This window comes from Bolinopsis microptera, chromosome 8 (genome assembly GCF_026151205.1).
Source record: "Bolinopsis microptera isolate Bmic1 chromosome 8, MBARI_Bmic_1.0, whole genome shotgun sequence".
In the NCBI taxonomy this organism is placed as follows: Eukaryota; Metazoa; Ctenophora; class Tentaculata; order Lobata; family Bolinopsidae; genus Bolinopsis; species Bolinopsis microptera.
This window is the reverse complement of record NC_087079.1, coordinates 9,464,530-9,487,323: the sequence shown is the minus strand read 5'-3', so window position 1 is coordinate 9,487,323 and position 22,794 is coordinate 9,464,530. Positions and strand designations below refer to the sequence as shown.

Genomic DNA, 22,794 nt, shown 5'->3' with positions numbered 1-22,794 from the left:
GTGCTATTTGCTCCTATTGGGAATTTTTTTAAAAATTTTTTGGATGCTCTTTCTTTGTTTTGGGCAACGTTTCTGGCCACCAAAAGACTGAAAGGAGCCTTTCGCCCTGCCCACAAGTTTTTTGGGCTCCTGCTAGCCCCCCCCCCAGACTCCCCAATATACAAAAACGAAAATAGATTCCCAACCCTCTGAGTCTCGAAGCTTTACTACCTTCCAAGAAACCCCCTTCAGGTTTTTTCTTGGCGGGGAAGGGGCTCCCAGCAGGCCCACCCGTATTGCACTTCTGAATAGCCTTGTGGGTTATGTATGATTAAATTTTTAACCTGGATGTCCCGTGCTTATCCAAATAAACGTCTCAAACCTTGTTCTGTTCACAAAAAGATAATTTTTCATTAATATTATTTTTTCCTTTTTAAGGGGTTACCAAAAATCCCATTTTAGTTTTCCCACAAGCTTCACATAAATTTTGTTTTCGCTTCCCCATTTGTTAATCTTTGTTTCGAAAAGGATTTTTTGCACCGTCGGGAAAATGCAGTGGCGTGCCCCGAAAAACCATTTACCCTATGTGGGCCTTATTTTTTTCTTGTACCTGTTTTGTGTTGAGAAAATGTTAGTGGGGGTTTTTCCTTTATCACTGAGTGCCACCTGTTTATACTCTTGATATGGAGGATTGAAGAGGTAGTGGACTGTATAACCACCTGTTCAAGTGCAACTAATTGTACTGATCTGTAGGGCACAATTTTAAAAGAGTTTATTTTTTACTCTACAATGCTGTACTGTTCATTGTGTTTGGCCCCGGACTTTGATTTCCTTGTTTTCTTTATCTTTTCAGCACCTCAAGTTCTGATTTTCTGAGGAGAAATTCTAGTTAAAGACGTTCACATTATTATACAGTGATCTGATGAATGACAATATGCGGGAGTGAGTAAAGTTGTAAAAGTCATGAACAATTATCGATCAATAGGAAGAAATTTAAATTAAATGGCAGTTATGATGACTAAAGTAGATTGAACGGCTAAAATACGGGTCCTTGGGAGCTAGAGAAATAAAATAAAATGATACAAGCTTGCATTTATTCTGTCTAACATTTAATTAATTCTATGTATGTTTTTGAAACTACTCAGTACTCTCCATCTCCTTTCTTCAGGTTTATTTTTTAAATTTTTTATAATTATATGGCAGATTTATTTTATTTTAAATATATAGCAATGGCCAAACCACATTGTACATTGTTTGGTATTATATTTATGTATGCATACTTATTACTAACTGTATATAATTTCAATAATTTTCGGGGCTCAAGTCAGGACGTCTCGTCCCACGAGTAAAGTTGTAAGCTGAGTACATACTTTTAGATCATCTTACCTCGTACGGTGAAATGGGGAAAGTTTTGCTTCAGCCTGGTGTGTTGAGTGCTTCCCAAGTTTTGGGATCCAAAAATATGATCACCATGAACACTACTTAAGAGTTAAAACATGACTTATCACACAACTGCAATGATTCCAGAAATTTGTATAAGTGCAGTTACTTAATATATATTATATAGTCTAACTCTACACGGTCTCTGAATAAAAGATAATAATTCAGACACAATCTGTCTTACCTGTAATTAAAAGAGTCCATTCAACAGTATATGGGTTCTGTAGAAAATGATTTTGCCAGTGGACTATTTGAGGTACAGATGGTGTGGTGAATCTGACTTAACTTAGGTAAAATTTGATTACACAATAGACAGACTGTCGAGGTGGCAACGTCTTAGTCGAGACGTTGCCATCATTTATAAAAAACATTTTTAAAATTTACAGATATTTCCAAAACAGTTTACCCCCCAGTTCCATGGCCGGATATTATGCCAAATTATTAGACGGAGGTCCATTTCCCGTAGATCATCTCCGGAGATGATTCTCCGGCTCCGTCTACTGTATTAGACGGAGATGAAGCTCTCCGGGAATTTCTCGGAGATTAATTCATACAGTATCAACAAAATTACCGTAGATGGTCTCCGGTCGTGGAACTGCAAACTCCGGAGAAATATCAGTAGACGATCTCCGTCTAATAATTTGGCATAAGGTTCATTGTTTATCATTCTGATCCAAATTTTAGAGTGCTTCTTGAAGAAAGATATCTTTAGCATTCAAGTTTACTGCGTTGGCCTTCGTGTAGTGGCAGAGGAAAGTTCTTTTCTAAGTTCCGTGAAGCTGGTAGAATTAGGATCCAGATTTGAGAGTAAACGATGAACACTATATTCATTAATCACGGTGTCGTAGCACGCTATCACAATTCGCATGGTTATTTGATAAATTTTCCTAACGAGATAAACAATTTGCTTTTATATTAAATACTTTTCAAATTTCACATCATACTATACCCCGGATTAGATGATCTATTGCAATATGTTGCAATGGAGTTTCTAAAATGTATATCATAACTTCCATTTTTTTCAGGTTTTATTGGTGTTGTAGACGATCACTGAATTCTGTAGCTCTGTGAGATTTGTGGCTTCATCGAATTACATGAAAATATGAAGACGTGAACTAGATCTGCTAATGCTATTCTCTCTTTAGCAAATAGCACGAGGTTAATTAAATAAGCAAGGGTAGCTTAAAATATAACAATCTTTTGAAACATATGACGTCGTGTATTTTACTAAAGTTTGTTGGAGGATTGAAATTCACTTTCAAATCATCAAATGCTACTTTCGCAGCTCAGAATGGTTATAATTTTAATCTTAAAGTAATGCAATGTTATTTTTCAATCTGCTACTGACAGCATTTGTTATTTGATGTTTTGAATGGGGAAAGAGTTTGAGTAGTTCAACAATCATGCACATCAGTGTTTATGTCACTCAGTGTTTACTCTCTCGATTCTCCGTCTCCCTCTATGTTTGATGACCGACCCAGTGTTTCCCTCCGTATCCTTGCGTATTGACTGTCCGTCTCACTGTGCAGTGTTTAATATCTGTCTTTCAGTTTTCAATCTCTATCTCGTGTTAAATAGTTCTCTCTGTATTTAATGTCCGTCCAACTCCTAGTGTTCAATATCTATCTCATCGTTTATTTTCCGTCTCGCTGTTCAATCTCCGTATCTCAAGGTGCAAGGAGTGTATGATTGTAAACGTTTTGGATTTAGCTATAGATTTTGGAACTTTCCGATGGTAGGTAAATTCTCACCTACTTAACAGATTTTTCAGCGGAGTTTCATTGCAGTGTTTAAGGGTTCTCGGATAATGCTCTTATAAATTCATTATTTTACATCTGTGTTTCATTTTGTAAAAAAGATTTCAAGTATAAAGATGATGACAATGACATGTCCGTTCTATAATTCGAACCGAAATATTGATTATGCAAACTTAGTCCGAGGAGGTGTTCTAGCAAATGTCCACGCTGTCTTGTTGTTTACGTAAGCCGCTGTGCGTGACATTGTTAAGAAGTAAAAGACGCGCATTGCGCGCGCGATGTTTTGGTCATTTAAAAAAAATGACCCTCCTCGGCCGAATGACCCTCCTCGGCCACGTGAGTATGGTTTTTATTTAATTTTAAAAATGACCCTCCTCGGCCATGGCCGAGGAGGGCCATTTCTTGTTTGGCCCTGCCCGGCCATGGCCGAGGAGGGCCATTTCTTGTTTGGCCCCGCTCGGCCATGGCCGAGGAGGGCCACTTTTTTCATATTGTTTGGCCCTGCTCGGCCATGGCCGAGGAGGGCCATTTCTTGTTTGGCCCTGCTCGGCCATGGCCGAGGAGGGCCATTTTTGTCATATTGTTTGGCCCTGCTCGGCCATGGCCGAGGAGGGCCATTTCTTCGTCATATTGTTTGGCCCTGCTCGGCCATGGCCGAGCAGGGCCATTTTTAAAAAATGACCCTCCTCGGCCGAATGACCCTCCTCGGCCACGTGAGTATGGTTTTTATTTTATTTTTAAAAATGACCCTCCTCGGCCACCATAGAGGTGATAATTGTTTGTTTACATTTTTATGTTGTAGCGCGATGCACTACTGGGTCGCGCCGCGCATCAAATAATTCTTCTCGGTAGATCGGCGTGATGCACCACTGTGCCTCACCGAGCTGCGAAGGATTGACATCGTGAATCAAAATTTTATGGTAAGTACATGTTCAACAGGTCGAAGAGGTGATAATAAGCAGTTACAACACTGCTTATAACATTATTTTCACAACTTTGATGTTTGAGTTGTGAAAATAGTTGTATCCAACGAGTTTGACGAGTTGGATAAAACGAGTTACATACCGAATTTGACGAGGTGTGTAACTCATGTTATTATATTATAAGCAGTGATGTAAATGCATTCTCTGATGATCTACGAAATGATGCTATTAAATATTAATATTTGTCTTAATTTGTCGGCCGGGTGGTGTAGTGGTAATTCACTCGCCTCCCAAGCGGAAGACCGGGGTTCAAACCCCGTCTGAGGCAGGCAGGCCAGGTCACCAAGCTGTGATTGGTACAGGATTTATCCTGGTAATTATGCTCGGAGGATATCAGTGACGCGATTCCCACTACAGTGTAAGCTGCAGTGTAGCTGTAAAGTCTACCGCCATTCGGAATGAGTGTGAACTTGCTTACCAGGCAATCATGATTTCCGCTTGGTTCTCATCAGGTCTCTAAGAAAGCCAACAGTGTGCTGATATGCACTGTCATATGTACTTCCTAGAAGCAGCACACGGCCCATTTCGGACTTGCACGAGTTATAATTATTATTTGTCTTTAAATATTTAGTATTAACCTATTAATATTAATACAAAGAAATTACCAAAGTTTTATTATTAATAAAATTGATTTGGAACAAAAATTTGTTGCAAAATTTCACGTATTTTTGCTGACGTCAGCATGAGCAAGGCTTAGAGTTAGACTTCCTCCCCTGTCAGCATCCGTCAGCATTATAAAACCCTCCTCCGCCCTCAGTCGCTGACGTCATATGTGAACGCTCCCAAACCTACCAGTACCATGACGCGCGCTGAGTTGAACTCCTAATCTAAATCTATTATCTAATCACTAATATTTAATGGAACAAATATTTTACAAGTATCACCTGTTAAATTTTGACAACTCTCCATATTCTTGAAGTGAAACAATGAAGTTGCCTCTGAATTTATAATTGAGTTCGTTATACATTATAACGATGTTTCAGGTTCTTAGTGCTTACAGTTAGTTAACGGGTGATACTCGTAAAATATCTGTTCCATATATTGGACCGTCAACGAGTCCAACTCGGCGCGCGTCCTGGTAGGTTGTAAACCTACAAACAGTTAGTTATAGTACATGCAGCTCTCAGTAGCAACTGGAATAACCCATATCATTCTGATACATCAGTTAGTGCAGGTGAATTTGGAATAAGTTAAGTGAATCAGAATGGGATGTGGCGGCTCACATGACTCGTTTTATCTATCTGATGACCTGTATAATTTGCACCGGCCCGGTGTTAAGTTACTCTTCATATTTACTCAACACTCATATTCTTTTTTATTTGTTATCAGTAATACTAGTGCTTCTTCTAGTATCTGGTGCTGCAGAACATTTTTTTAGAAAACTCCTACTCTGTGCGATAATTTTTTCGATTGCTCAGAAGATAACTGATAAAATTTTACTTTTATTATTGTTACTTTCATTGTAGTTTCAACTGACTAATACTTAATTGAGCTGAAACAGTAACAGTAAGCATGCTAACTTGTAACTACGTAACTATAACAATAAAATTTCATAGCTATAAAACAGTCTCTGAAGCTTGAGTCTGGCTAAAAGTGATCCAATGATCATTCTACTTCTTCTCTCAGTCTTAATCTCCCTGACCCTCTCTGATGACGTTCCCAAACCCACAGGAATCTTCCAATACTCTCAGAAAGTAGACCACTACAGTTACAGCCCTGAAGCTTCTCAAACCTTTTCTCAGCGTCTGTTTGAGTACAACAAGCACTGGGACTGTGGTCCTAACGGCACAGTTGGGCCACTTTTTGTTTACACTGGAAACGAGGGACCACTTGAAAGTTTCTATTACAATACAGGGTTCATGTTTGAGATAGCACCCGCTTTCGGGGCTCTTATCCTCTTCGTTGAGCATAGGTTAGTCCAAGCTTTGTTCTGAAGCTTATTGTTCATAGGAGCTTATCTTATAGAAGTTATGTGTCTAAGATACTAATGATACTATGTAACTGTCAGAAGATGGCTAATGACTCTTCATATTCTTCATTCTTGAAACGAAACTTTAAACTCTACAAAATTAGAAATGCTTAATTTCCTATCAGGTACTACGGAGAATCTTTACCGTTTGGGTCTGAATCGTTCAGCAATGATGGTCTGCGATATCTGTCTTCAACTCAAGCTACAGCTGATTTTGCGGAAGTTATCAACCATTACAAGAAATCAAAAAACATAACTCAGGTATGATGAGAATTATATTTGCATTCACAATTAGAATCTCATTTTCCCACCTATATTGGGTTAAAACTATGAGCAAGGTTCGTAAATGTAATGATGATAATCTGGACTTATAACACTACGAAATACTTTTAACCGTTTTGTATTTTTAAATCTTCAACCTAAATAATAATCCACTACTGTTATGCAGGTAGTTTCGTTTGGTGGCAGTTACGGAGGAATGCTGACTGCCTGGATGAGGTTGAGGTACCCTCAGTTAGTGGATGTGGCCTTAGCTGCTTCCGCTCCCCTGCCTATGATGGCTAGAACCGCCAAACCAAAACAGGTACTCAGTTGTAAGAAAGTTGATCCAAAGGAGCCCGAACGTTTTTTGAATAATTATCTTTCTAATATTTCTCAACAATAATACCACATTCCATTGTCAATAATTGTAAGTAAACGGATGTTTTATTTGATCGTTTACGATAATTCACCAACAAAAGCTTCCTTCTCCTTTTGTACATTGAACTTTCTCTCTGTTTAGGCTTTCTTCGAGATAGTTACAGAAGACTTCAAGGCCGCTGATGAAAGGTGTCCGGATATCGTTCGAAAGGGATTCTCTCAGCTCTACAATATTGTAAAGACACCAGGCTATCAGGCCTCTGTAACTGATACTTTCAAGTTGGTGGCTCTCAGCTAAAATGTCAAAGTGACGCAGCTGAATCACGTTGTGAATCTGGTATTGACATTGTTTCAATGATCCATTGAACTAAAATTTTTTTATGAATGTTTAATAAACGTTTAAAACGTAGAAACTTTATATTCACTCTTAACACAACAGGCTATGTAAGACGTTTGACGTGAGCCAATTCAACCATCTAGTTGGCTGGGCGAGGAATGCTATGCTGATGATGGCGATGGTTGATTATCCCTACCCCGCTTCGTTTATGGGAGAGTTACCTGCATGGCCAGTAAGTGTATCTCCATATATTGTCAACTTGTTCTTAACCGCTGTTCTCTAGAAAGGGACTGGGAAGTGTTTCCAGAATTTCCGCGAAAAATAGCAATAACTCACTCTCAATCTCATGAATTCGAAATACTCAAACAGTGCCATAATATCACTAGGTGAAGCATTCTTGTAAAATGATGCTCGAAGAAATGGAAACGAGTGGAAACGAAATGAGGGCTTTAGCAGTTGGTGCTGGGTTGTTGTATAACGGAACTGATGGCACTAAATCATGTTTTAACATATACGAAGACTTCATCGAATGTGCCGACATAACAGGTGATGAGGTTACCAATTACTCCCAAGCCCAACTCCCAAGCCCTGGCCACTTTCATGCCCACGTTCACGCCCACGTTCACACTCAGGTGTATACCTATATTATGAAATAATTTCAAATCCCCACAGGTTGTGGTACGGGACCCGAAGCGAAAGCGTGGGATTTCCAGTGCTGTACTGAGTTCCAATTAGCCACCCCAAGCACCAATGTAACTGACATGTTTCCCCCACTTGAGTGGAATCTTGACATAGCTAGCAAGTCAGTTGATGAGATTTACCGGGGAAAATAGTAATGATTGAATTGGCTCAGACTGGCTGCCTATCGACTTTAAATAACGCGCACTTAGTGCTTTGGAACACTGAAGGTCATTGTAGAGATTTCTGAAAAAAGTGAACAGGGTAAACCAAAAATTAATTGCCGCGGTCCGTCCAGGTACTGTGAAGCTAACTACAAGGTATCCCCTGACCCAGTTGATGCTAGTCTTAACTACTGGTCTGCTGACTTCTCCGCTGCCAGCAACATCATATTTTCTAACGGTCTACTCGATCCTTGGCACGCTGGTGAGTTGGAAAATATTATTGCACTCTTTGTTCAATTCTATCTATTCTCTTTATAGCGTTCTTTACTTTGAATATTGATATTCTCGACCAAAGGCTATTTTAGCCTTCAAGATTGAAGGAATCGTACATGGTATAACATCCTGAGTATACCAAAAATCAAATTCCAACAGGAGGAGTGCTAGAGGACGTGAACCCGACAGTGAAAGCGATAATTATAGCCGAAGGAGCACATCATCTTGACCTGAGAGGTTCCAATAAAGACGATCCTATGTCAGTAATACTTGCAAGGAACCAGGAAGTAGCCCTTATCGCGGAATGGCTCGGCCAGAAGGCAACTGATAATTTTACCGAAGATGATTCAGCTAATTTAGTTCACTTTTAGCTTCTTCAATATTTTTGAGTTGCAGTTGATGAGTTGACGTGAGCCTAGCGTTTTGAACCGTAATGACATTTTATTCAACGAGGGTTTTGATTTGCAGTGGTGCTGGTGGGTTAAATGTAAAAAAAATGAAAAATCGCTTATCTGCACCATCCTGTATAAGTATTGATAGCCAGGATTTTGATTTTTAAAGATTTGTCAAATTTTTGCTGTAAGTGTGTAACCATTGTCTCACCGGTTTTTTAGTATTATTCAACTTATATAACAATTGTGCTGAAATTGAAATTCTAATCAAGTAATCAGGAGCAAGAACCACAGACCAAAAAAATTACTAAACTACTACTACTATGTCGGAGCTAAGTCCGATCTACTCCAGAAAACCCCTCCATATATCCCATTCCCTGTCCCGCATCAGGGTTCGCAGTTCCTCTTTAGAGTTTGTCCCAACTTCCTTCAGTAACATAGACAAGTAGCTTTGTCTTGGTCGGCCTTGCTGTGCTCAACCGTGCGTAGGTTCCCATAAGAATTAATCACTGACAAGTAGCTCAGGATGTCGGATGCAGTGTCCCGCCATTTTTAATCTCCTGCTTCGTAACTTGTTTGACAACCTTGGTAGGCTACCATACAAATGGTATGGTGCTGGGTATTTCATGGAAGGACAAGGTCAGCAATATAACTTTGTTTTGTTGTTGTAAACCAGTCGATTGAATATAAGCTTAAACTTTAAGTAAAAATGCACTTTAAAGAGGAAATAAAGGCTGTTAGTGTTATCAATAATAGGACCGCAAAATGATTTTACCAGTACCTGACGGCAATCACATGCTAAATTACAAGAATACCTCATTCGTTCAAGTTCAAGGAAGTACCAGTACCGCTTGATCACAGTGCTGGCAAGTATGACGGATGACCGTTGCCCTTATACCTCCCATACTATTATATCCCCTTTACTGTTTATTCAGGCATTGAGGCTCTTTGGAAGTCGTTCAGCAGGTTTATTTTTAGTCCAACAATGTGGGAGAATGTGATTTTTAACGAAATTATCTAACAAATTTACGAAAATAAGTAATGACTGGTGAAAATAAATGCAAGAGTCATTTATTAGTAGTTTAACACTTGAAACTGTTTTGACTTTTTCTTGAATGGCTAATTATTGAGTTTAATGTGGATGGCACAAGACAGTATTGAGGTGCTGAAAGTTAGATTACCAAAGAAAGTTTTGATAAACGGAAAATCATCAAATTAAAAAAAGAGATTTTGGATGATCTTTGAAGAGAAGCTTTTCTGCCGTTTCCTTGACTGGAATTTCACTGTTTGACTCAATTGTTGTTTTGGCTGTTATAGTTGTTATAATATTGCAATTGTTCAAAAAGTATTAATTTGGATAAAATATTTTTTAATAAAATAACCATTTTATATTATTTCCTTTCAGTGGATAAAATAAAGCACGACAATTGAAATGCTAAGTAATGTTACGTAAAAATCGTGAAATATTTAGCGCAATCATTATTCTTTCAACATTCTCATTTATTTATTTCAGATCTTTTTAAAATGCCACAAAAACTCTTAGTAATTTTATTCCGAAGTATCCATGCAATAACAGAAGTCCGATAAAGAATTCAAACCAAAGAAGATAAAATATAAATTATTTTAACAACTCATGTTTGCACTGATTAAACCACTGTTAGCTCCGGGACCGTTTTGTCCTCCCGCCTTCGTCTTCAGCCAGCAGTGGTTATCAGACTTTCTTAGAGTGAAGGAGACGCAGTCAGCAGCGTCAAAGCAGCTCGTGTGACAATCCACATATCCATTAGATCGGAAGTTTCTCAAATCTGCACCCCAGAAATCAAATCCGTGCATGGCACATCTATTGTCTGTGGCCTCAAATCCAGCATTTGGTGAGGGTCCGCTCTGTCCTCCTCTCTTCCTCTTCAACCAGCAGTAGTTGTCAGATTTTCTAAGTGTAAAGGACTGAAAATCTTGAGCCATCCTGCAGGAACGAGCACACTGATCAAAACTGGCGGCTTTGAAGTTTCTCAAGTCCGCTCCCCAGAAGTCTTTGTCGTCTCTTGAACAATCTTTGTTAAGCTCTTGTTTCACACTCGATGTTCCTAGTGATCAGGAGTCAGGACGTTGTTTGGCGAGGGTCCAGTATGTCCTCCTCTAGTCTTCTTCAACCAGCAGTAGTTGTCTGACTTTCTCAGAGTGTATGATTGGCAATCAGCTGCATCACTACACGCTGTGGCACAGATCTCATAGCTCTCAGCTCTGAAGCTCCTCAAATCTGCACCCCAGAAGTCAAAATCGTCCATGGCACATGATCTGTCAGAAGCTACAAAGCCTGGTTTTGGAACACAGTCGATGTTCATACTGATTAGAGCATCATTGGGTGCGGGTCCAGTCTGTCCTCCTCGCTTGTTCTTTAGCCATCAGTAGTTGTCAAATTTCCTGAGGGTGAAGGACTGACAGTCTGCTAGTGCTGTGTCTCGGCAGTGGCTAGCACAGTCCTCGAAGCTTTCTGGTTCGTTAAAACATGCCATGGCACAAGCTTCAAGGCTTGATGCACTGAAACTTCGGATGTCAGCTCCCCAAAAGTCGAATCCAACTCTCTTGCAATTCAAGTCATATGGGAGGGCGCTGGTTGTGGTTGTGGTTCCGGCTCAACTTTTTTGCAAATGTAGTCACATTTTTTTAGCTGTTTCTCGATCTTTCCGCATTTCTTCATATCCTTTTTATTAAGTTCCCCATCTCCAGAGATACACTCTGCCTTTGATTTGTATCCCTTCTTTAGACACGACTCAAACGTCTTGATTTTCATTGCGCATTTCTTTGCAGCTTTTCTTTCCTTCTTGTCTCCTTTTGCTCCCTTTTTATTTCCTTTTCCTCCTTCAACGAGTGCAAGGACGGCTACGATAGCCACTAGAAAAACGAAAAGTCTCGCCATTGTGCTGAACTGGATCAAAAGTGAGGTACGGACCACAGGAACGTCTTTTAAATACTGAAGTCCAGCTCCGTCCTCCCAGAGTAAAGTCAGTTTAGTAAATTCAGGAGTGTCTGTATACTTTGTACTGATTGTGTCTATAATACACATGAAAAGCAGTGTGCTCCTTACCCATTAGTCTCTAGCTTTATTATCAAAACACGTGATTCGATCACGTGTGACGTGATGTTATCTCATTGTAAACAGGGTTTATTTGTTTTACTACGTGTAGTATGGTAAAGTATTAACACAAGTTAACTAATAATAGTATGTATTATAATTAATAGGTAATGTATATGAGTACAGACTCCAAGTGGAACATAGAGTTCCGTTTTGGCGAGGTCTGGCGAGCTGGGAGAAACTTTCGAGATCAGATCGTCTGGAAGGGCTGATCTAAAAGCAAGCTCTACTCAGTATTTATAGCTAATCTAACTAAACTAACGAGCTAGTTAATTTGACCAAAACCCATAATCATGGGTAGAGTGTACCGCTGCCAGTGTCTCTCTTTTCCAAACAAAAGGAAATGATATTAATTTGAATAACCGTCCGCAAATGAAAATTGATACCGAGAATGAAATCGGTCGCTCGCTTTTTCCAATCAATAAGCTTTATTACAATTCGTAAGCCGTAATCGAATGGAAAAAGCGAGCGACCGATTTCATTCTCGGTATCAATTTGCATTTGCGGACCGTTATTCAAATTAATATCATTTCCTTTTGTTTGGAAAAGAGAGACACTGGCAGCGGTACACTCTACCCATGATTATGGGTTTTGGTCAAATATCATCTCTTTTTGATTATAATGTCAGGATAATTTACAAAGCCGAAATGTAAACTCATAACTTCATTAATATTTATATTAATAATTAGGAGGTAATTTCATCGATTTCGAAATTTTACCTGACTGAATATGGCACTTTTTACTCATTCAAGTTGGCATTAAATTCATATATAATTCCATTTAAATATCGCGAGAAAGCAGAATTTATTCGAAATCGTGATCACGAATGAGCAAAATTCTCACCTTTCGCACGTGCAAACTTTGAGCGGACTTTGCGTGCGCATACAATATTGAATCACCGTAAATTTTTGCATATCAGTATTTTATATATAATTTAATAAGCAAGCAAAGTTTCAGAAGATTTCATATAGAACTTGGATCACAACGGGACTCCAAAGTTGATAAAAATGGTGAAAACAGCAATTTTCAGTAATTTTAGCAATTTTCTATCAATTTGGGCGTGTCCCCACGTGTGCAACTTTTCGATTTTCAACTTTAAAACTAGCCTATAACACAATTTAGACCTTTAGGAAGCACAATCGAGCTCCACAACCCAAGGGATGGCCCAACACCAGAGAATACTAATTCACAACTTTTGTATTTTTATAAAATTATTCTTCAAAAAAGCACTAACTTCAATAGCGCATATCTTTATGAAGGAGCAAGGTAGGAAAATTTTCCGGTAGATTTTCAGAATGCTTGAACAATTATCTAAGGTGAGAATGTCCTCAGATTTTGAATAAAATTACTCCTTAATGGTTTAAAATCGATTTGAAAAGTTGTTATTTTGTTAAAAACCAAGTTTTAAAAACACTTAACTTGATGACGTCATCAAGTGATGATGATGACGTTAAATTATTTTGTAATATAATGGAAACTGGAGTGTAAACGATTATCTTCAAGACCTGTGGTTCGAAATGACTGTATCTTTTATACTTTTGAATCTACGGACACTTAAATGTAATTGACTGCAAAAGCGTCTATACATACATATATATATATACTTCACGACAATCTGTTGTAAAACAGGGGTTACAGAAAACCCACTTCCCGATACTCCTGAAACATGAAATTTTATTTACAGTCGATTTGGACAAGGTCTAGACGCCCTGCAAAGTTTCATATCTCTAACTCAATTTTAACATGGTTTTTAAGGCACCTGAATATGGCGATTTTGGGTTTTTTACCTAATTTCGTATATCATGCTGGCGCGTATTTTGCGCAAATTTCTTAAAAACCTCCACATAACTATTTCTTATTCCTGTCATCTTTAACATTGAATTAGAATGTTTTGAACTTAAATATGCCTGCTGAACTACTTTCGATGAGTCTTAATGCCTGGAAAACAATAAAGGGGATATACTAGTATAGGGGGTAATAGTATTGTGAATATAAGGGCGACGGTAATGCTTGCCAGCATTGTGATGAATATATGACATTTAACTTTGCTCTGCAAATACAATTACATTATCTTTCGCCGCGATTTTCGAGATCTACGACGCGATTTTGCTTAGTTTGCAGTTTGGCATGTCGCGGCGCCGCGTTTTTTGTTTTTGGCCTAAATAATCGCGATTTTTTTGTCCTTGTATTGGTTTAGTTTGTGTTCAAACAAATTGCACTTCGCTCCTACCTTTGCCAGTTAACTGACAGTTCCTGTGTGTAGAGACCGTAGTCAGGAGTATTAAAATTAAATTCAGTATTGAACAGTTATACAAATATGAAATAAAGCCGCTTCGTTTTATTACACCCCATTCACCATTGCACCAGTCAGCCAGCCAGCTCAAATAAACTTAATGCACTCGAGTTTTTATGTGGTTGTGAACAAAGATGATCCTGTCTATAATAATTTGACAAACATGACCTAGCGTCATGTAGCCTTGATCTGATGCGGCTTGAATCAGTATTGAAAATTTATAGAATAATATTATAGAAGGCTCCAGGAAAAGGCTTCACTTTCAGTTGATTTAAGTCATTGGTGCCATATCTGATATCATAAATTGTTTTTATATTAATATACCATTTGTAAGTTTACAACCTACCAGGACGCGCGCCGAGTTGGACTCGTCGACGGTCCTGTTCCAATAATAATATATGGAACAGATATTTTACGAGTATCACCCGTTAATATACCATTACCATCTGCAAATGCAAAATGATACCGGGAAAAGCGAGCGACCAACTTCATTCTCGGTATATCATTTTGCATTTGCAGACGGTCATTCAAATTAATATCAACTAGACTATGCAGATGCTCATCACCAGCTCAGCTGCCCATCTGATTGTGAAACCTTCTATGAGGATACAATATAACCAATCCAGTCGTTGTAACAGCGTGGATCGGAGCGGGGAGACCGAAGGCGCCGCCTTTCGCAAGCTATTGTCCCCCTTAAGTGCTAAGCTGTGTGCGGCACTTTGCGAAAATTAAACAAGTAGTCTAGTTTACGCTATTTTTTATCATAGTTGGTCAGTTCGTAGAAAATTTGTAAAAAATTCGTACAGTTCGGCACCTTTTATTAAAAGTTCGGGATTAGTTCGGGAAAAATTCGCCCTACAAATTTTTGAAAAGCTAACTTAAACTACAAAAATCTTATAATTTAAATATGAGGGGTTTAAGTTTTGTGTACTTTGATACTTTCTTATTACAGCTCTCATAAATCGAAAAAGCTGACTGTATTTAGATAAAACTGTAATTAGACTTAACCATTAACGAAGCATCAAACTGCCAAAATGAGATGATATGACAGCTCGACTCAATTACTGTTATATTATCTGAAGTGTAAAATTTTCTCCAAAACAAAATGTTTTCATAAACAATAAACTTCGGTAAAAATTCCTCGACAGCTTTTTAAAATTTGTACAGTTCGGCACCTTTTAAAAGTTCGTACAGTGCGTACTGACCAACTATGATTTTTATAAAACAATGTACTGAAAATTATATTGTTGAATTGTGGGCTCTTACTAATTCGCTCGCCTTAAAATCATCCTTATAAAGCTAACTAAATGAAGAAGATCCCTACAAATGAATTATTATACTATTGCTAAGACACGATGCACGGCTACGATAATCTCCCCAAACTAAGATGCTTATATAATTATAATTATTCTCACTCAACCATAACTCAAATTCTAGCAACCTCCACCCACATCGAAGCCCGTGCAGATCCGAACCTCTCCCCTCTAAACCGGATGATGATTAATCACTCTATATTCGACTGTCACGTGACTTTTTAGACCCGTTCTCTAGCTGGTCCTGAACAACTATTCGAAACCCTAACCCTCTTATCTGATCCCAAGCCTAACCCTAACCCAATCCTGAACAAAAGCATATGCTGAAACCCTAACCCTAACGAGAAATTAGATTAACTTCCTTATACGGTCATATCACGTGATCGAGACAGTTTTTCGCCAATATCTCGTCAGGGGAGCATTTTAACCCTATGTCATGGGGGTGATTCGGAATCAGCGTCCGAAAATACATCGATTGAAGTTGGTTTCAACTGTCGGGGGCCCTTTTAGAACAATCTCGAAGACCGACTGTAGAGTGATTTAGCACGCTCGCTCTAATATAAGTCTAAGTCTAATTCTAAACCAGCAAACGCAAATGTTTTTAATTCGAGCGCAATTAACTCTCAATAATGTATTTCACCCCCTTCCCTTAGAGTTAGACATCGCTAAGCTTACACGTACCGCTACCTTAACCTAGACACCACTACCTAGACCACCGCTACCTAGAGTACACCGCTACATAGACCAATCATTTAATATTGCACATTTGCATTCGTTACACATTTAAACGCTCTTCGATTTACCACTGTCACCGTGACGTGGTTGATACTTTTAGTCGCTGGCGTGGCCAGTACTGTGGCTGGAACTGGACCTGCCCCTCCGCCTAACCCTATTTCTAATTCTCTGGACATATCGGAACTGGAATTGGGACTGGATTTGGATTCTTTTCGCTTAAAACCGGGTTTGTGCTTCTACTCGCACTTATATCGTACAACGATCAGGGACCCGATTTTGTTTAACATCAGTTTTAAGTGTACCTACACACTCAACCACCCGTGTAACTGCAACTCTTCGCTCATCTGTTTAAATGAACATTTGCATTTTACTTACACGCAGACGTACTTCCGGTGTCTTGGAACTTTCTCATATTATATTCCGATGCTACACACTATGTGGAATAATGACGTATTGTTTGAATGTACTTGTGATATTTCGAATGTGATACTTGCAGTGGCCCCACGCCCCGACCTATTTTTAGACTTGGGCTCATGCCATGTTTTTGTTGATTGTTTTGAATTCTTGAGTGTCTTTAAATATGTTAACATGATACTGATAGGAAATGTAATAGTGCCCCAACGCCCTATTTTATTTGATGAGTGGACTTGGCGAGATTTTGTTGAAGATTTTTTCGATTACCATTTTATTGATCGCTCCGAATATTTAGTGGTAGATGTCAGGGCCAGGGTTACTAGGTACCACCTCGCTTGTGGCCACGTTCGTCGCGCTCGTGTACCTGCGCTCGCTTTTTCCTTGACCCGTCCGACCCAATGCGGCAGAGCCGAAGTGCCGCGTAGTCACTATGATAGCATAGAAACGCCCAATCTCGAATATTCTTTCACCTCACCAACCTCACACATCCTGTGCCATAATAAAATTTGGGAGCAAAATTTGGAGCAAAATTTGGAACAAATTTTGAAGTATAAAAACACTTTGACAAGGTATCAGGTTTTTTTGACATTTGTTTTTATGTTGGCCGTTTGCTCTATCGTCGGCTCATTTGAATTATCTAAATTTCATTTGGAACCTTTCGATACCTACAGTTCAACGCTTGTTACGGAGAAAAAAAGATTTCTACCTACTCCATTCTTCAATCAGCAACTTCAAGTTTTTATGGTCCGAGAAGAAGATCTCTCCGATGAATCCAGATCACAGAACTCAAACAGCACTCCTAAGAAAGCACACCCCACGGAAACTCTTTCAAGCAGTCAACCATCTCGCTTACCAAAAACCTTAAGTCCGTACTGGAATCCCGGAGAGAAGATTTCGCGCAGAATGAGGAGTTACTCCGAGCAGAGCAGTGCATCTGGGAGTGTAAATGAGATGAGTGCAGGTGAGAGGAGTGTCAGTGAGAGGAGTGTTAGTGAGTGTAGTTCAAGTCAAGAAAAGAGGAAAAAGAAACAGTCAAATAAACCAAAGGCCATCACGGAGAACGGCGTATACATCCTGGATCAAAGGAAAAAGAAATGTACTCTACACTACATCGAGGATTTCATTGACTTCGACGCCGCTGAACGGCTGCTTAGTGAGCTGAATATTGACATATCAAATTACCCTAACCAAACGAGTAGCCGTCAAGAGATAAATCTGGAGATCGAAGATGATTGCGTAGAGTCTGAGGGTCATCCAGATGACTCGACCCCGGGGAGTAACCTTAGAAATCAGATCAGCTACCTCACCAAGAAAATCGAGAAGTCAGCGAGCTCAATATTTGAACTTAATACAACTATCACCAACATAGTAATCAGGCGACTCCCAAGTTATAACGATCATATCCCCTACGAAACACTAGCTGGAAAACATGGTGCGAAACCCACAGTTGCCATTCTTTCTCTTGGGGCCCCAAGATCACTCAAACTGAAACGGGGAACTAAAGTAACCCATTTGGTGCCCATGCACTCAGGATCTCTGTGTGTTCTCTCAGGAAATTCCACTCTTGAGTACATGCATTCCATACCTAAAGGAAAGAGTGATATTCAAAACGAACAACTTGTTCTTTTTTTCATTGGATCCCCTTCAACTGTGATCGAGGAAAATTGTGTAAGTGACCAGACCTCAGTCTCATCTCTGTCAGAAACGGCTCCCTCTCAATCTTCCACAGATGGTGGATTTAGTGCAGATGATCCCTTTAGACCTGACTTTACTAACTTAGAAATAGATAATGGACTACAAATGAACTTTAACAAGACGATGGAGATACCTGACATTATTACACATCAGCAACCTCAAGAACCTAGTGCAGATGATCCCTTTAGACCTGACTTTAACTTAGAAAAAGATAATGGACTACAACTGACCTTTAACAAGACGACGGATATCCCTGACATTACTATCACCCCATCCAGCGCTACTGATATCAAACTGACCGAAGCGCAGACCTCTTACTTAACTGAGCAAGGCACATCTAGTTTGTTGGATAGTAATCCAATCATCAGGTCGCCCTCTGAGACCCATGCGTCACTTCATCTGGATGTAAGCAAAGATGATCCCAACGTTGGCCCTGTATCTCCCGAAGACACCGAAAGGACAGTTATTCTTGTGGAGAACCACACGGTCCCTCCCGAGACACTTATTGCTTGTGTTGCTCATCTTCCTGAACCCATCCTCAACGAGGAACTAACGAGGAATGGTTGCTCCACAGAAGGATCTGTTACAGAAAGGAGAGCAAGAATGATGAATGTGATGTCTAGAGCCAAAGAACCAGCAAGGAGCTCTCTGAATAAGAACTTAGACTCGAAACTCCCCTCTCTCGCATGGGTCCAGACGATTATCGAGAACCAAGTTATTGACGTTAAGCAGGAGTTGGAGAAACTTACATCTGAGGTTAACAGCCTTAAGTGCTCCGATACTAGCATCCAGCAAATCGAAAAACTCCTCGAGGTTGGCAAGAAGGAAATGCAAAAGGTCAAAGACCTCTGGGAGAAAAACCTGTCAGCTACCACACGGATCAAAAACAGAGTAGACGAGGTTTTCACGGAGATTTCTATAGCAGAAACGAAAACGGACGAAGTAGACAAAAGTGTTCAAAAACTAAAATTTGACCTCAAAAACTACTACAACAGTGCATTCTTTCGGGAAGACGGTCAGTTGATTAAAGAAATTCACAAAATAGTCACTCAGTCAGAAGGATGGAATGGCGCGATCAGTACCGATGTCCCACCTGACTATTCCCCTAATGACGATGATTTATCATACACTCCACCCTACCAACCTCCCTCACCCTTTCGAGACCAAAGAACTCACAGTAGAGAAAACAACCTACTGTCCCGAAGAAACAATGGATTCAGCATGACTTCCTCGGTTTCTCGAGCTCAGACCTCCACTCAAGCTCAGAACTCCAACTTCACCAGGACCCAGAACTCCGACTTCACTCGTCAAACTTCAGGATCCACCACGCCCTCAAAAGTTTTCAAGACGACCCTCATCTCAGACTCAATCCTGAGACATGTCCAGGGTATGGACACCAAGAATGCCCTCGGAAAGAACCATGAATTGACCCTAATCAATAAGCGGGACACAGGTGGACTTAAAGACCAACATGTCAAAGACGAATTATTAAGAACACAACCTGATTTCATCTATGTTCACCTAGGAGTCAATGATGCCAACCAACAGTTCGACCTAAGAGTAAGTCTCGACAACATATTTCAATTTTCACTATTTGTAGAGGAATCCCTGATAGGTACAAAGTTATTCTTTTCAATGCCACTAATGACATCTGACAACGAAGCAAACGCAAGGATTGGTGAGATAAGGGATGCAATTTGTGAATTTGTGACCGTGACTAATAAAAACGAACGAAAACCCTTCAAAGAGCGGTCTTTGTACTATAACCCCAACGCCAACTTCATGCATGATAACCATCTGACAGGAGAGTATCACACGAACGATGGAGTCCACCTTTCAACAAGAGGCAAAGAGGTCATTCTAGGAAACTTCCGTCACAGTATCCATGAAATGACAAGATTGCTTCTCAACAAGCCAAAGAAAATCCGCTCTACAGGAGGATTGGAACCTTCTCCTCTTAGTCGAACGTGATTACACTCACATAATATGTTTTCATTTATACACATAATACCATGACTAGAAACACACACAAAAATACACAGGTTTCAATAAATAAAAATAGCATAAAAATACTCTCTTGGAATATCCAATCGCCATCATCAGTAGATGGGAGCAAATTTGAAATAGAATCATTTCAAAATGTTATCAAAGATCATGACTTAGCCTGTCTTCAGGAAATTAGGAGAGAGGTTCACTTGGTAGGATATCGATCAATCTGCAACATAAGGAAAGACGGTAAATCAGGAGGTGTCGGTATCCTCATTAAAAATGAGCTTATTGAAGGGATTGAGTTTATCAAGAATACAGAGTGTTCAGACTACCTAGTTTGTCGACTAGACAAGGATTTCTTTAACCTATCAGAAGATACATTCATAGTTAACGTTTACATTAGACCATTTAATTCATCAGTCTCAAACCCGACTGACAATGGCAAAGATGCTTTAAAAAACATTGAAGACGTTGTGAACGAACTTCGGGAGGAGGGCGAAGTCATACTGTGTGGGGACTTTAACTCTCGTATAGGACAAAAAACGGGTATGATAAGAGAAGACTCAACCAACGTTGTTCCCTTACCAGACGATTATGAGCCTGACAACTTTCTCCCCCGAAACTCACTAGACTCTATCACAAATACTTACGGTACACACTTTCTTAACCTAGTCAAACATAACCAACTCACTATTCTGAATGGCCGTACCCTAGGAGATCTTGTAGGAAACTTCACAAGTATCCAAAAAAATGGGTGCAGCGTTATTGATTACATTGCAGTGACCAACTCCACAAAGATCAGAATCAACTACTTCAAAATCTTGACATTCACCGAACATTCTGATCATAGGCCCCTCAGTACTGAATTAAAATGCAATAGATTCGCGATCAACCAATGTGCCCCATTACAGGACACATATCAGACAGCGCCAACCAGATACATTATCAACGAAGAGAACAAAGACGACTTTTTCGAAGCTCAGTCAGAAAATCTATCATTGACCTTAATCCAAGAACTTCAATCGAACATCGACTTACTCACCAATCAAAATATTTTAGCAGACAATGTCCGTAATTATGAAACTGAACTTAAAGACATTAACAAACGACTTTCAGAACATCTCCGCGACATGGCCTCGAAGTGTTTCAAACAAACCAAACCACCCAAAAAATCTCACACCTCAAACAAACCTTGGTTTAACTGGAAAACGAGATTAGGTAAAAGAGAATTTCGTAAAGCTACAGATGCAACCTCAAAATTCCCGTCAAACAACCTTATACGTGAAAACTATTATCTTGTCAAGGGTAGCTATAAGCGTTTGAAGAACTCTGCCAAAAACGAATTCTTCGCACGTATGAATGAGGATATAGAGGGGGGGAAAATTCTCAACTGGCAATCTTTCAAAAAACTAAAAAATCAGAAAAAGGAAACTTTAAATTTTGACAGTCATGATATGAATAGATTCGAGACTTTTTTTGGTAACCTATATTCTGATAACCACAAAACAATAAATGAAAATAAAAAAAGTTTCTATGATTGATCAAGCTGACTTGATAAATCAAGGTGCAACTCATCCTGAGTCACTCAACAGCTTAATCACCACAACAGAACTTGACTCCAGTATAAAATCCCTCAAAAATGGTAAAGCTTCCTCACTCGACATGATTAATAACGAAATTATAAAATCTCTGGACACCAATCATAAATTGATTATGTTGAACCTCTTTAACGCCTGCTTCTCACAAGGAATTTATCCCTGGAACGTCAGCATTATATCTCCACTTCATAAAAAGGGAAATAAATCGGATCCTGATAACTACCGTGCAGTTGCTGTCAGCAGTGTCATAGGAAAACTCTTCTCAACTATTCTCTTAGAAAGACTCATTCACTTCCGTTCTGAAAACTGCCCTGATCCACCTAACCAACTAGGCTTCACAAAGAAAGCTCAAACATACGATCACATACTAACCATGAAAACTATAGCATCAAAATATAAACTTTTGGGGAAACCTGTATATGCAGTATTTGTTGATTTTAAAAAAGCATTCGACTCAGTCTGCCGTCAAGCCCTTTTCCTCAAACTCGCAAAAAATGGCATAACTGGAAACTTCTACAATGTCCTCAAAAATATGTACTCAAACTCGTACGCTTACATAAAATTATCTGGTCATCTCAGTAAACGCTTTCAGATACGTAAAGGTACAGAACAAGGTCACCCACTCTCACCTGACCTTTTTAAAGTTTTTCTCAGTGATATGTCCTGCCTCCTAGATTTTCCAAATTGCCCCGTACTTTCAAATATTACTGTTAGCCACCTGCTGTGGGCGGATGACCTTATACTCCTTTCACTCGACCAGGAAACCACCCAAATGCAACTTAATATTCTCGGTAATTTTTGTAAGGAGTGGGGCCGGGGCATTGAAATCAATGAACTCAAAACTCAAGCAGTCATCTTTGGTAAGAAAGCGTTAAAACAGGACGTACAAAACATAAAATTTACACTCAACGGATCTAATCTTGAAATTGTTGACAGTTATTGTTACCTTGGATTTGAACTTCATCAATCGGGTCAAGTGCAGATCGCTCAACAAAACCTTAAAACCAAAGCAA

The 22,794-nt window shown here is 39.3% G+C and overlaps 2 protein-coding genes across 3 annotated transcripts in view; both read left to right on the top strand.

The window, feature by feature from the left end:
* LOC134819580 (uncharacterized) overlaps positions 1 to 22,794 on the top strand; it is a 776,807-nt gene that overhangs the window by 251,312 nt on the left and 502,701 nt on the right. The gene's annotated exons all lie outside the window — the stretch shown is intronic.
* Positions 5,547 to 8,838, top strand: LOC134819185 (dipeptidyl peptidase 2-like). The gene is made up of 9 exons (XM_063828979.1): positions 5,547 to 6,071; positions 6,254 to 6,389; positions 6,577 to 6,711; positions 6,910 to 7,046; positions 7,207 to 7,336; positions 7,491 to 7,650; positions 7,777 to 7,906; positions 8,081 to 8,208; positions 8,379 to 8,838. The coding sequence occupies exons 1-9, from the start codon at positions 5,761 to 5,763 to the stop codon at positions 8,588 to 8,590; spliced, it is 1,479 nt and encodes a 492-aa protein (XP_063685049.1). The 5' UTR covers positions 5,547 to 5,760; the 3' UTR covers positions 8,591 to 8,838.

Coding starts and splice junctions, on each gene's coding strand:
- LOC134819185 (XM_063828979.1), top strand. CDS start 5,761: ATGATCATTCTACTTCTTCTCTCAGTCTTAATCTCCCTGACCCTCTCT. Junction 7,907..8,080: donor AATCTTGACATAGCTAGCAA/GTCAGTTGATGA, acceptor CGGTCCGTCCAG/GTACTGTGAAGCTAACTACA. Junction 8,209..8,378: donor ACTCGATCCTTGGCACGCTG/GTGAGTTGGAAA, acceptor AAATTCCAACAG/GAGGAGTGCTAGAGGACGTG.